At 37.4% G+C, this 15,041-nt stretch overlaps 1 protein-coding gene across 2 annotated transcripts in view; it reads left to right on the top strand.

Annotated features, from left to right (window-relative positions):
- Nucleotides 1-15,041, top strand: part of LOC126273114 (dedicator of cytokinesis protein 9) — a 319,479-nt gene that overhangs the window by 180,705 nt on the left and 123,733 nt on the right. For both annotated transcript variants that reach the window (XM_049976565.1, XM_049976564.1), the window contains one exon: nucleotides 9,094-9,235. In XM_049976565.1, the coding sequence (XP_049832522.1) occupies nucleotides 9,094-9,235 (142 nt within the window). The remainder of the gene's footprint in view (nucleotides 1-9,093; nucleotides 9,236-15,041) is intronic.

Raw genomic sequence — 15,041 nt, 5'->3', positions numbered from 1 at the left:
CCAGCTGTGTGCTCAAAAGGCACCTCTTGCAACACTAAATCCTAAATATTTATCCTAGTTGGAATTCTATTTCCATTCAATTTTTTTCTGTAACAGATTATTGTTTATGGAATATCTTGTTTGAATTTGTATTCATTATTCAAATAATTACTGCTTGTACAGTTTTTCAAATGGAACTCTTTGAGTCATCCTTGCCTTCAAAACTTATCTCATTCTCACTTATGTACCGGTTAATATTGCATTGATTTGCCTAGAAATTGGTACATCTTTATTAATTTGCAACAACAATATGGTGCTAAAATACCAATGTTCTAACTTACAGCTAAGGGGTTGGTAATCTACATTTTTGTATTTTTGTGTTCATTCTAGCCCAGAATAAACATTTACCAAAAAAAAAAAAAAAAACTAAATGTAGTACAGTAGAAACATCATTGTAACACTTTTATGCTATAATACATTTACCATCCAAATTTAAATCTTGGCCTTTAAAATACACTGCTTCTAAAATTTTTGAAAGTTCGATTTACATGGAAACTATTATTCTGGTTAAGGTCAGACTCCGATTAGGTACTTTTACATATCTCTCAACAAGTTTAGTTACAATTTGAATGAGTTTAACAATAATGATTTTTACATTCATGGGCTGGAAGATGTGAACTTGACCAGCAAAGGATGGGAGGGGAAGTCCCCCTCTTTCGGGCTCTCATTGCTATTCTGCACCAGTCATGATTGATTAACCTCACTTGGTTCCCCATAACCTCTTTTCCTAATGGTTGAACAGCGGTTTGTAGCAGTGTTATTTATTGTGTTGTTGTTTGATTAAGTTCCAAGCATCAATGCAGTCCTCTTAAAGGAAAGTTGGTATCGTGATTCAGCAGCTGTAAATTTAAAAATTTCTTGTAAATGTCAGCATTTCTGTGATGCACTCAAACATATGAAACCAATCCACGGCAACAGGTGCAGATCTTATATGAATTTTTGTATTTCTTCCATTATTCCGTTTTGGTAACAGTGCTAAATCATGGAACAAAACTCAGATTTATCAGATGTAAGTGTGGGCTGTATGCACGGGAGATGCCTTGCTGAGTGCGGCATCTGCCTTCCCTTGTCTCGCATTTTTGGTAATTCTATTTTGGTCACATTAAAGAGAAATTGATAATGGTTAATCTTAAATCAGAAGTTTGAATTATTAACAGAAATGACAAATTCAGTTTTGCAAATTGCATATTTTTGACCTTTCATTAAAGTGTTATTTAGTCACAGTTTTTCATAGTCATTGAATTAACAGGTACTGCACAGACATACAGAAACTGGCAGACATACAAATGAAACTGACTTCATCATCTTAGTAGTCATGTGAAACAGTTTTTTTGTAGAAAATGTAACAGAGTTGTAGAGTTAGTAATGTCTTCCCATATGTGAATCATTGGAATGTTGCTTTTTACTATGTGAAACAAATCTATCTAGTGTAGTCTTGTGTTGGTTTAAGGAATATAACAACCATTCTAGGCATTGGAGTATGTAGTCAAACACACAGATACTATGTTACAAATGCCAGTGACTGCTAAATTTGTGTACTGACAATAATGAGCAGTAAAGCAGACCCATGTATTGATGATTGTTGAGAATTCAACCACTGTTTACATGCAGCATGTGTATAATTTGTCTCCTTGGAGCGATGATGTCACCATGACTTTTTTCCTCCAGCAACTGTCGTAGTGTGACTACTTCTTTGAAACTTCTTACCTGTTTAGTGACTGTAACAAGTAATGCCCTTTTCAGTACCACATTTATTATGTTCTGCACTCTTGGTTTCTCTCAAGAATACACTGAGAAAAGTTTATAGACGTTGCTGTAGAAAACCTGTTCTATGAATAAAGAAAAAAAGTGGATGTCCTGATTGCATAAATGCATATATTTCATGTAAAATGTGACACACTTGGTTGTCATCTTATATTTATTTTGAACTCGTCCAGTAATCTTTCATCATGACTGAGGGAAGGCTATTTACTTGAGAAAATAAAACCTTGCTCCTTCTGATATACGAGGGTTATCCGGAAACTAAGGTTACAAGGCATGTAGCTTCAGCATGGAATGTCCATGGGGGAAGTTGGTACCACTGCTGTGTAGCTGGAAGCCAACTGAAGATATGAGCAATTCCAACAATCAGTTGCTCATCGATTAGTGCTGTGGTGACTGTTAGAAATGAGTGATCTCATTCCGTCCCCTGCCAAGTGTGAAGTGTGCACTTTAATTCACTATGTAAATTCTAAGGGCATGAACACCGCTGAAATTCATTGCAAAATAATTTCAGTTTATGGAGAGGACATAATATCGAGGTAGCATGTGATGAAATGGGTATGGAATTTCAATTTTAGAAGGATGGAGATTCACAATGAAGACAGAAGCGGAAGGCCGTCTGGTGTGACTAATGATGTGGTGCAGAAAATTGAAGAACACCTTCTCTCTGATAGCTGTTTGACAGTTGACGATGAGTGTGTAGTTTGTCCAAACATTTCACAAACTGTTCATGAAATTGTAACTGGTCAACTAAATTATCACAAGATGTGTGCACAAGGTACTTACCGAAGCTCACGAAATGAACAGAGTCAGTGCCACTCGTGAATTTCTTGACCGTTTTGAGCCTAAAGACAAGGCTTTTCTCAACTCTATAGTGACAGGAGGTGAAACTTGGCCTTATCACCATATTCCAAGCAAACTTCAATCAATGCAGTGGCACCATACTCATTCTCCTTCAGTCAAAAAATTCAGAACTCGGAAAACAGCAAGGAAAATCATGATGGCAGTGTTTTGGGCTGGAAAGGGGCTCTATTCATTGATTTTTTTTGCAAAGAAGTGAAACAATAAGTACTGCAAGACATTGTGAGACCACAAAGAAACTTTGCAGAGCCATATAAAATGAGCATCGTGGGATGCTGACAATGGGAGTCTGTCTCCTTCGCGACAGCGCACATCTTCACACCGCTTATGCGACATCAGAGTTGAGGACTTCATTTGGTTGGGATGTTTTAAGCTGTCCCTCTGCCAGTCCCGATCTCATACCTAGTGGCTATCATCTGTTCACTAAATTGAAGCAACACTTCGTGCAAAACACTTTTCTGATGATAACGAGGTGAAACTTGAAGTGAAGAACTGGTTGAAAAAGGCGGCAGGATATGTCTGTGACGCAGGAGTCAAATAACTCATGCCATGGATAGCAAAATGTGTTGAGGTAAATGGTGATTATGTGTAAAAATAATGCAAGACCTATACTACAATGCGTGCAAATTTTATTAAAATAAATTCATTTTTTGTTTTTCAAAAAATTCTTGTATCCTTAGTTTCCAGATTAGCATCATATGTCGTATGATAGAACTTGAGGTCAAAAGGCAGTGTACGTTGAAAAATATGTCAAAAGCTATACTTGTATCTTTAATCTGTAGGTAGTGGTCATCAGCTGGTGTTGTTGACTTTGGTGACCAGTCTGAGGCAGTTCTTCAATGTTTTGTGTCTCGTGATGATAACCGAATCTTCAAATTGTGATGTAGTGTATGCCACTTTGGTGGACAACTTCTTGCTTTAAAGAGACAGTGCATGTACAGAATAATCTTGAAATGATGCTTCAAGGTGAGTTGACACACTGAATAGCATTGTCTGGTTCAGCTTTCTTTGGGCTGATCAACTTTTGGATAAAGTATTCACTCAGAGACTAGAGGTTACACTGGATTGAAAGTCTTTCTTTGGGAACAGTGGGGCTTAATTATCTAGGATAAACAAGCAGATTGTTACACTCCAGCAAATAGCTGGCCAGGAATACTTAACACAATAGCAAAATCATTCCTGTTTATGAATGTGTGACACAAATGTAGCTAATTGCTGCTGTAACCAGGGTTGACATTAAGCAAGAACAGAACAAAAAGCATAGAACATATAAAATTCACACATCAAGGAATAAAACACACACATCGAAACACAGAATCTCTGGTGGCTGCTGCAGAAGCTGCTTGATAGCCGCGATGCACTTGTCACCATACATATGCGACACTACACCAAAGAATACAAATAACGTCTGTGGTTAGTGTGAGTCTTTACTGATGCCCTTGACTGTGACACACAACAAGCATAGTAGACACTTCACGATATACAATCTAGCATAGCCCATTCACAGTGTGAGACACAATGCGCTCTGCTGAAAGTCCAAATGCTGGCTCACTTTTACTTCTAGTACACAGGTTGCTGCGTATTATTTCTTTTCGTCAAAAGAGTTTTGAGAAAGAGTTTTCTGATCAAAAAACATAAACTATGAAAGTCAAGAGGGTGGTGCAAAAATTTCTTTGAATAGTTTGTATGTTGCCAATGCATTGGCATTTTCCAGCTTTCTTAGCATAGGCATGATTAGCATAGCGTCTCTTAATTCGGTAAAGTTGAAGTAGACAACTTGTTCAGTTTTGGTGACTTGAATATTATGGAAGTCGTCATTGTGCTGGAAGCTGGTAGTCATTGTTTTTACTTCAATAATTGTTTCAGCAAATAATGACTGGAGCTGCTTCTATGTGTTCATTGTAATTTTTGAAAGAAAAATATTGTGTAAATTTTACCAAGAGCTAAGAATGTTTAATGTAAAACCAAATCTTTTTATAGCAAGGCAACATTAAGGCAGAAGGTTGTAGTTACACTGGACCACATAAAAACACTGGCTTCAGTAATTTTAAATTATTTTGTTCTCACCTAACCAGCAACATCTCTTTGGATTGAGGGAATTCATCTTAAATTCTGTTGTATAATAAGATTGCTCGAATGTTTTTTCGGTTCTGCCTTTTATATGGCAAGTTGTAATTTATTAATTTTATGACAATAACCATCCTTCTGTATTATCATGAGAACATCAGGAACCTTTCTTCACACGACAACAGACTCAGGTTGTGCAATGGTCAACACATTGTTTTCTTTGTCTGGGAGAAGGTGGGCTTAAATTACTGTCCAGCCATCCTGATTGAGATAATCTTTGGTTTTCCTCGGTCATTTAAGCCAAGTGCCGTGCTCATTTGTTCAGTAGAGCTACAGCCATTGTCAACTGTGTAAGTGCTCCATCTCTAATAATCTCTCTGTCTATGAGACTGTGAACAAATATTTCCTTCTTTCCCTCACTTAATGATGTTTTAAAGCTAGAAACACTTTTTTTCGCTCTGGTGTTCCAAAAATTCAGATTGTCCTGATAGAGAACCAGTTTGCTTTTGGCACATAAATCATAGTTTGACTTATTCAGTGTCCACATTGCCTCCTTCTTTCTCTTGCTCATTTACAACTCCTTACCTAATTTCCGACTGTCACTGTTTGTAGGCCTATTAGTTAGTCATGAGTTTGTCTATGTTATGAAGTTTCCATGGCAGTTATTAAATGTAGTAAATGACTTTCTCCTCTGTCAAAATGACCTTTATTAATACAACTGCCAGTTGGAGATAGTTAATGCTCTATCTTCAGACTGAGGAGAATTACAGTCATAGGCAAAGGATAATGTACCAGCTTCTAATTTTACTTGGACCATGACATCATCAGGAGCCAATACATCAAATATTATTAAAAAAGATGTTGTGGCAGGTGTGGAATTTTATTTGCTGTGTATTAATTCCTGTGTTTGTATCATATGCAGGTGCACTCGAGTTACTTGGCTGAGTTACTACTTTGCCAAAGTCAGATATGTCTAGTCAGATGTGAAGATTCTAGTGCATCTGTTTGATCAATTCTTGATGAACAGCAGCTAGTTTAAAGAGTAAATTGTGGATGTCTTTCCTCTTTGGTTCAGTAAATCTCATACTGTTGCGTCTTTCATTCAGCAATTAGTTAACAGCTTCATCTGTCTGCTACACCAAAGATCAGTATTTTTGCTGAATATTACTTTTCACCCATCTACTACTTTAATTCATTTTCCTCTTGTTGAACACAGAAGGGAAAAGGTTATGAATAAATTTGGTTGCCAATGCTCTTACCAACACAATAGTAATTTATTCCATCATTCATAGTGATTCCAGTGAGAAGGAAAACCTTCAAAGGTTTGGGATGTGTCAACAAAGTAGTAATTTATTTCTTCATTTGTAGTGTCATAGGTCTCATTGAGAAGGAAGACCTGCGAGGATTTGGGATGAGTTGAAATGAGAGTATGGCATTAATGTAAATTACAGTTCATGTACTGTATTCATATTAACTTATCGTTGCTTAATGGTATTTATACTTATTCCAGTGAAATTTAAGCAAGTAAATTGAAAAGACAGTAGCCACTTTAATAAAAGCCATCAATTATGCTAAAAAGCTGCTCTGTATCTGTTATATTTTAAAAGAAAATAGTTACCTCCATCTATAAATATGTAGTTTTTTTTGCACTATGCAGCTTCACAGTGAACACTACTATGTGCTATGTTGGTAATAAAACTTATCAATCCCTCAGTGTGTGGATTCACATAATCTGTAGAGATATTAGCTAATGAGAAATGGTTTTCTACTGAATGAATAGAGCTTCATAATTTCTTGTTTTCTGTTAGTTGGGATATTGCTGAATAATATCTTTGCACAACAGTACGTAACTCTGCTCTGAATCTTGGGACAAGGAGGCAAAGTATGCATGAACATTATTCTTGGTTTGTGATTGTGTACATTACAATTCAGCTGAAACTGATAATTATTGTTAGCAACAAAAACCATTCTGACATGAAAGTATTGGGGAGTGAGTGTGAGAAATTCCATCTCATCATGATTGGTTGGCTTACTTATTACCGAATGTTGTGACCTCATTCCATGATCCTTAAAAATGTATTGCTAAGATGTATGTTACAGTATTCTTACTCTTGAACAGAATTTAAAAATTTAGTGCATAGTTCTAATTATAGATTGTATTTGACCCAGCAACTAATTAAGGAGCTTTGGCTAATTAGAGATGTTTTAGAGCAGGAAATGTTACTTTTGTAATGGTTACTTTTGTTGAAGAACTCAAGGGTAAAGTTAATTGTTGTTGATGTTTACTTTCTCAAAATATCCTGGATTCATATTTTGAGTAATGTGGAATTCTTTAGCAATGTTGTAGTTTAATTTTTTGGTGAAAAAAAAAAGTCCCAACACTAAAACACTGATAAATATTCTTCATTTATTCAATCGAGCACTGGTACTAACATGAACTAAATGGCAAATCACTATCAACTCAGTTGTAACTCACTGCTTTGGCAAGACACTGGCCCTTATACACAAAAGTAACAATTTGTGGTGATAAATATATTATTACTACTTATACTTTTGTAAACTAATAATAAATATTACATATTCACTAAAGCTAAAGGGTAACAGTAAGTTTTAGAGTAATGGCAGAAATGTCTGACACAGTTTTTTTTTAATAATGTCTTCTTTGTTGCATATTTTGTAAAATTTGAATTGAAGACGATCACTTCTAAAAATGGCAAATTTCTAGTAAATTGTTTTGGTTGCTAACCTTTACATATGTTCCAGTTTTGTAGTTGAATTTTTACCCTAAATATAGCATATTATGCTACACCTTACTATAAGGGCTTGATATTTCATGCTGACTTTCAGAAGCTTTTTAAATGTTACTTCCATACAAAAAATAACTGTTGTGTATAACTGAGTTATTATTCTTTTAAATTTGACAATTCTGTTTTAACTGAATATGAGCTCTTAAATAAATCATTTCAAAGCATTGAGATTTGTAATTTTTTTTAATGACATGTTGTGTTTAGCATAAATACATATATGATATTCAGTTGTTCCAAATAATATTAAACAATAAATAACAAATGTGAAATGTAGTCACATAGAAACACAGTGCTCTATATAGTACATTAAAAACTGAGTATCACAAACTCCTCTATGAAACCCAAGCTGTTACATTACAATGGTTTCTCTACTTTACACAAGATTCTTATTATTCACTTCTGCTCCTGAATAAAGACTTTATTTATATTAGGTGCATTGCCCTGCAAGACAGTTCCATAAGATAGCAGAGAGTGAAAATCAGAGCAAGAAGCAAATATTTTGTTATCAAGTTGACACAGTGGGAGATGGTTTTATGGGGAAAGTATGCTGAATTGAGCTTCTTGATTAACTGTTATGTGTGTTGACTCTATTTAATTGCTGCTCAGATGTACCTCAGGGAATATTATGCACTGCATTTCATTTAGTGTATAACAATTAATGTCCACATCTTGTGCTAAGAGATCATTGTTCGAAATCAAATAATATAAGTTTTGTGAGATAAAGACTTGAACTGTTAGCTTTGAACTGCTTGTAGACCAGTTCAACTGTCATGTGAACTGTGTCTACCGAGGTTAAATTTGAATCCTTGATTGGTATGCTTGTGTCATCAGCAAAAATTACAATTTTGAACTGTACTTTGAAGTCATTGGAAGATGATTTAAGTAAGTTAGGACTGAGAGTGGGGCAGCACTGATTGTTGTGGACCCCACATGTTATGTTCCCTCATCCTGAAGTTTCATTTCATGTGTGTGTGTGACAGTCTGCAATGAGACCCTCTACTTTCTGCTATTGAGGCAGGACTCTGTCCAAGCAAGATGGATGCCATTAGTTTGCCACATAGAATTTTGTGGCACACTCAGTCAAAGGCTTTGACAAGGTCACAAAATATAACATGATAATTTTTATTGTTTAGCTCTGCCAGTACTTCTTATGTGAGGGCATTTATTGCTTTCTGTGTGGAGAATCCTTTACAGGAGCCAAACCGAGAGGCAGTTAAAAAATTCTGCTCAGTTAAATGAGTCAATATTCTGTCATAGGTGACATTCTCAAATGCTGTCGAAAAGATTACAAGAAGTGAAATAGATCTGTTACTAGAGGTGGCAGGGAAGTAATCTGAGCTTTTATCTTAGGAAAGCTGGTGCATATTAGGTATGGCAATGTATGTGTGTAGGATTTTTCTAAGAATAGCACTCACACCATCCACCTTTATTCACTTTCACTGAGTATGGACATGAAAAGAATTTAACAGCCATTCACAGATACATATAATTTATTTTGTTCTAATATTGAACCTTATCTATAATTGACAATTTATGTTTAAAATGTTTCTCTTATAAGGTATGTTAAATGGATGCTCATCTGTTAGTCTGGAGTCAGAGTCATCCACAATGTCTGCAGATGGACATTCAACCATTTCTCAAGAGACCACTATTATCCGAGAACCTAGAGATGATGGTGTTAATTTCAAGAGACATTCAAGGTATAGTTATTAATCTGTTCCTTTATGCGACATAAATTCCTTTGTCACATTTACCTTTGAAATAATACATTATTTTGGTATTTCTTGTGTGCATTAATTCTTTTGAATTTTTCTATAAACTTGATATGTTACATGGAATGTTGATGAATACATGAAATATTATACTGCATCCGGAAGGGAATCGAAAGATTGCCCTTTATTATGAGCGGAGAGTGCATTTTACGGACTTCCAAATAGTGGGAAAGGTTTGATAGAATGTGAATTGATATGCATGCAACAGCATTAGCTCCCTAATCTGTTCCAAAACGCCGCACATAAAAATGGGATACTTCGGGGGCTCACACACCGGGTTCTGTTGGTGTTAGAAACGTAGGGTCAAGTGTTGTGGATGGCCCTTGGGCTAGGGCCATTTGTACACCCAACAGAAATATCGGCTTAGTGTCTCCTGTAGTATAGGGTCACAGCATGAATATACACACTTCCTCCTGCTTAGGCAAATGGAGCAAATCTGTTTTCTTTTTGCATTTGATGTGGTTTACAGTGGTCCTTAAGGGGCTTGTGGAGCACTGTTAGTTCATGGACAGTTGTTTAGAAAACCCCAAAAAAAGCTTTTTTACCACTTTTCTCATACCAAAAGTGAGCCATAGATTCCAAGATTGTTAGACATAGAAAATAGTTGAAATTTGTACGATATATTCCTAAGGTCCCAATGTCAAACAAACTTCAAAATTTTCTTGATATTTTTGTCTGTTTTTTGAGATACAGAGGTTCAGAGTTGCCATACTTATACAAGTAAAACCCGGCATGAGGTGGAAATGTATTTGTAAAGTGATACAACATGGGGAAATATGCTGTAAATTATATCTGTTTTATTAGAGGGATTTTGGGAACCCATGTTCTAGTACCGAGACACATACAAAATTTTTGTGCATGTAAAATCCAATCTGAGGTGTAAAATTAGATTTGCGTTACATCAATTTCACATAAATAAACTAACAAAATTTTGCTGACCCATAAAGCTCATTTCATGTGAATGATATGCCCTGATGTGGCAGGGAAAAGAAAGGGACCAGTGGCATAATGCTGGTATTGGAGCACAAAGAAAGCAATCAGAACATATTCATGTTTTTTTATTATTATGAGAGAAATGGAGGCAGTGGCATTAGGAAAGGGGGGAAGAGTAATAAATACTGGAAGATAGTATGCGTGCTTCTGATAAAGAAAGAGCAATGGAAACTGGCTTGTGACAGTGTAACAGTGACAGTGGAACATTGTTGAGAGCAACAGAATAGTGCTAGAAAAAGAATGGAGGAGACAGTGCCAGTGGAAGAGATAAAAAAGAAGGAGAAAGTGGAAATGGGTGAGAGCCCGTGGTAATGAGAGACTGAGACTATGACAGTGATATTGTGGAAGAGAGAGATAGTGACAGTGAGAAGAGAGAGTAACAGTGTGAGTGAATAGATACTAGCAGTAAGAGAGAGCAAGAGGAGGGAGACTGTGACAGCAAGAGGAGGAAGTATTTGTATGCCAAGTTACCCCACTTACCAATCGGAGCCTTTTAACAGGAGCATTACAAGGGGTTTGGGTTTTTGAGAGGCTGGGAAGGTTTCCTCTAATTGACTTGTAAAAATGTTGGCATTGGAAGGTGCCATGCGGGAGCCCATGACTATGCTGCGGATTTGTTTGTATACATTGCCCTCAAAGGTGAAGTAGTTATGTGTCAGGACATAGTTGACAATGTTTACCTATGCCAGATACACTTCTTTGCTTCTAATTCCTCAACTAAAGCCAACATAATGATGACATTGAACATTGCCTCTCACAATTCATACCACCATCCAACTATGACCCCCCCCCCCCCCCCCTCCTATCTAATCATCCTCTGTTCATGTTTTAGGAATTCCTTACCCTGAACCTCACCTTGACGTCCTTCCTCAGGTTCTGCCCTAAGAACACTAACCTCTCAGCTGAAGAAAAGTGCAGCCATTTACAACCTCAAAATATAACCTGATCTAATCATCCTCCCCACATACAAAGCCTCCACCACCATCAAGATGAGTCGCAGTGACTACTTGGCAGAAGGCTTCCATAGAAATCCAATACAACCTTCAAGTTCTACTGAAATCCTTGTAGATCCATCGTAGAATCTTTCCTCCGATTCCATCCTTACCCCGACAACACCCTGCATACGCACTACTGAGTCCATTCTTATCCTGATGGCACCCTGCACATGCACCATATACATGCTCCCCGAAATCCACAAACCCAACAATCTTGGATGCCCCATTGTAGCTGGTTATTGTGCTCCTACTGAAAGAATTTTTACTCTTGTTGACCGCCACTGTTAGTGACATTCGGGTAGGGGGTGAGAAAGAAGAGGAAGTGGGAGAATACAAGGTCTACCTGTCAGGAGTCAAAGCAGGAATAGCACAATGGGGTGTAGGGCTTTACATCAGGAAAGAAATGGAACCCAGCGTAGTTGCAATAAGGTATGTAAACGAACAACTGATGTGGATAGATTTGACAGTGTCTAGCAAGAAAATTAGGATTGTGTCTGTATATTCGCATTGTGAAGGGACAGATCAAGATAAGATGGATAGTTTTTATGAGGCACTCAGTTATGTAGTTGTTAGGGTAAAGGAAAAGGACAGTGTTCTTCTCATGGGTGATTTTAACGCCAGGATTGGAAATCGTACAGAAGGGTATGAAAATATCATGGGTAAATTTGGAGAGGATATGGAGGCCAACAGGAACGGGAAACAACTCTTGGATTTCTTTGCCAGTATGGGCTTAGAAATCACAAACTCCTTTTTGAAAAATAAGAACATTCGCCGGTATACTTGGGAAGGCAGGGGAACCAGATCTGTCATTGACTATATAATAACAGATCAGGAATTCAGGAAGGCTGTGAGGGACACAAGTGTATTCAGGGGATTCTTTGATGAGACTGATCATTATTTAATCTGCAGTGAAATTGGGATTGTGAGGCCGAAAGTGCAGGAGGTCAGGTCTAAATGTAGGAGGATAAGAGTGGAGAAGCTTCAGGATAAGGAAATCGGGCACAAGTACATAACAGCGATCTCAGAAAGGTACCAGTTAGTTGAATTTAGTCAATTACAGTAATTGGAAAAGGAATGAACAAGGTACAGGGACACAGTACTAGAAGTGGCTAAAGAATGTCTTGGAACAGCAGTGTGTAAAAGTAGGATAAAGCACACAGCTTGGTGGAATGACACAGTCAAGGCAGCCTGTAAAAGGAAAAAGAAGGCGTATCAAAAATGGCTACTCAGGTAGACAGAGAAAGTTATGTTGAAGAAAGAAACAAAGCCAAACAGATAATTGCAGCATCCAAGAAGAAATCTTGGGAAGACTTTGGAAACAGATTGGAGACTATGAGTCAAGCTGCCGGAAAACCATTTTGGAGTGTAATTAGCAGTCTTCGAAAGGGAGGTAAGAAGGAAATGAATGACAAGTATTTTGGACAGGTCAGGAAAACTGCTGGTGAATCCTGTGGATGCCTTGGGCAGATGGAGGGAATATTTTGAAGAGTTGCTCAATATTGGTGAAAATACGATCAGTAACGTTTCAGATTTCGATGTACAATGGGATAGGAATGATGATGGAAAAGGGATCACATTTGAGGAAGTGGAGAAAATGGTCAATAGATTGCAGTGCAATAAAGCAGCTGTGGTGGATGAAATTAAGTCGGAACTCATCAAATACAGTGAAATGTCAGGTTTTAAATGGCTACACAGGATAATTGAAATGGCCTGGGAGTCGGGACAGGTTCCATCAGTCTGGGCAAAAGCAGTAATCACACCAACCTTTAAACATGGAAACAGAAAAGATTGTAACAAGTACAGAGGTATCTCTTTAATCAGCGTTGTGGGTAAAATCTTCTCAGGTATTGTTGAAAGGAAAGTGCGAGTATTAGTTGAGGACCAATTGGATGAAAATCTGTGTGGGTTTAGGCCTCTTAGAGGTTTGCCAGGACAGATCTTTAGCTTACGGCAAATAATGGAGAAGTGTTATGAGTGGAACAGGGAATTGTATCTATGCTTTATAGATCTAGAAAAGGCATATGACCGTGTTCCGAGGAAGAAGTTATTGACTGTTCTACGAGATTATGGAATAGGAGGCAAACTTTTGCAATCAATTAAAGGTCTGTACATGGATAGTCAGGCAGCAGTTAGTTGACGGTAAATTGAGTTCATGGTTCAGAGTAGTTTCAGGGGTAAGACAAGGCTGCAACCTGTCTCCACTGCTGTTCATATTATTTATGGATCATATGTTGAAAACAATAGACTGGCTGGGTGAGATCAAGATATGTGAACACAAAATAAGCAGTCTTGCATATGCGGATGACTTAGTTGTGATGGCAGATTCGATTGAAAGTTTGCAAAGTAATATTTCAGAGCTAGATCAGAAATGTAAGGACTATGGTATGAAGATTAGCATCTCCAAAACGAAAGTAATGTCAGTGGGAAAGGAATATAAATGGGTTGAGTGCCAAATAGGAGGAACAAAGTTAGAACAGGTGGACGGCTTCGAGTACTTAGGATGCATATTCTCACAGGATGGCAACATAGTTGAAAGAACTGGAAGCGAAGTACAGCAAAGCTAATACAGTGAGCGCTCAGCTACGATCTACTCTCTTCTGCAAGAAGGAGGTCAGTACTAAGACTAAGTTATCTGTGCACCGTTAAATGTTTTGACCAACTTTGTTGTATGGGAGCAAAAGCTGGGTGGATTCAGGTTACCTTATCAACAAGGTTGAGGTTACGGATATGAAAGTAGCTAAGATGATTGCAGGTACTAGTAGATGGAAACAATGGCAGGAGGGGGTCCACGATGAGGAAATCAAGGAAAAACTGGGAAAGAACTCTATAGATGTAGCAGTCAGAGCAAACAGGCTTAGATGGTGGGATCATGTTACACGCATGGGAAAAGGGAGGTTACCCAAGAGACTCGTGGGTTCAGCAGTAGAGGGTAGGAGGAGTTGGGGCAGACCAAGGAGAATGTACCTGGATTTGGTTAAGAATGATTTTGAAGTAATAGGTTTAACATCAGAAGAAGCACTAATGTTACCACTGAATAGAGGATCATGGAGGAATTTTATAAGGGGGCTATGCTCCACACTGAACGCGGAAAGGCATAATCAGTCTTAAATGATGATGATGATGATGACCGCCACCTCCAGCCAGTTGTCCAGAATGTAGCCTCCCACACTACAGAAACTAACCACAGCCTTCAGCAACTTTCCACCATTGCCTCCCCTTTACTTCCTAGATGCCTGCTCATACACTTTAACAACTATATCCTAACATTAATTAATTTATTTATTTTCTGTCCATTTAACAAAATTTTTTGTACATGGTCAGGAAAATTTAGCTTATATTACACATACACAGTAAAATATTTACATTCTTTCATAACATCATATGGATCAGACACATATCTGTACACACTCTTTTTCAAAAGGGTACTACAGGTAGACTCCTCTATAGTGTAACACAATTTAGCTTATATTTATAATAGTGCAGTACACATAATACAATGTATAATTACATTCTTTCATACCACTGATAGATCGGAGACATTGTCTATATACACTGTTTTCCAAGATGCCACTAAAACTTAATCCTCTATAGAGTAACAACACTTCTCTTAATAATTGCTTCAGTCTACTCTTTAGCATATTTAGATTTGCTTTCTTGAGTTCACAGGGTAGTGCATTGTAGAAAATTGCTCCCATTCTATATGGGCTGTGGTCCGTTGCCTTTTTATTGGTCACAATTCTATGAAA

Source organism: Schistocerca gregaria, chromosome 5 (assembly GCF_023897955.1).
Source record: "Schistocerca gregaria isolate iqSchGreg1 chromosome 5, iqSchGreg1.2, whole genome shotgun sequence".
Lineage (NCBI taxonomy): Eukaryota > Metazoa > Arthropoda > Insecta > Orthoptera > Acrididae > Schistocerca > Schistocerca gregaria.
This window is presented reverse-complemented; position numbering and strand designations above follow the sequence as displayed.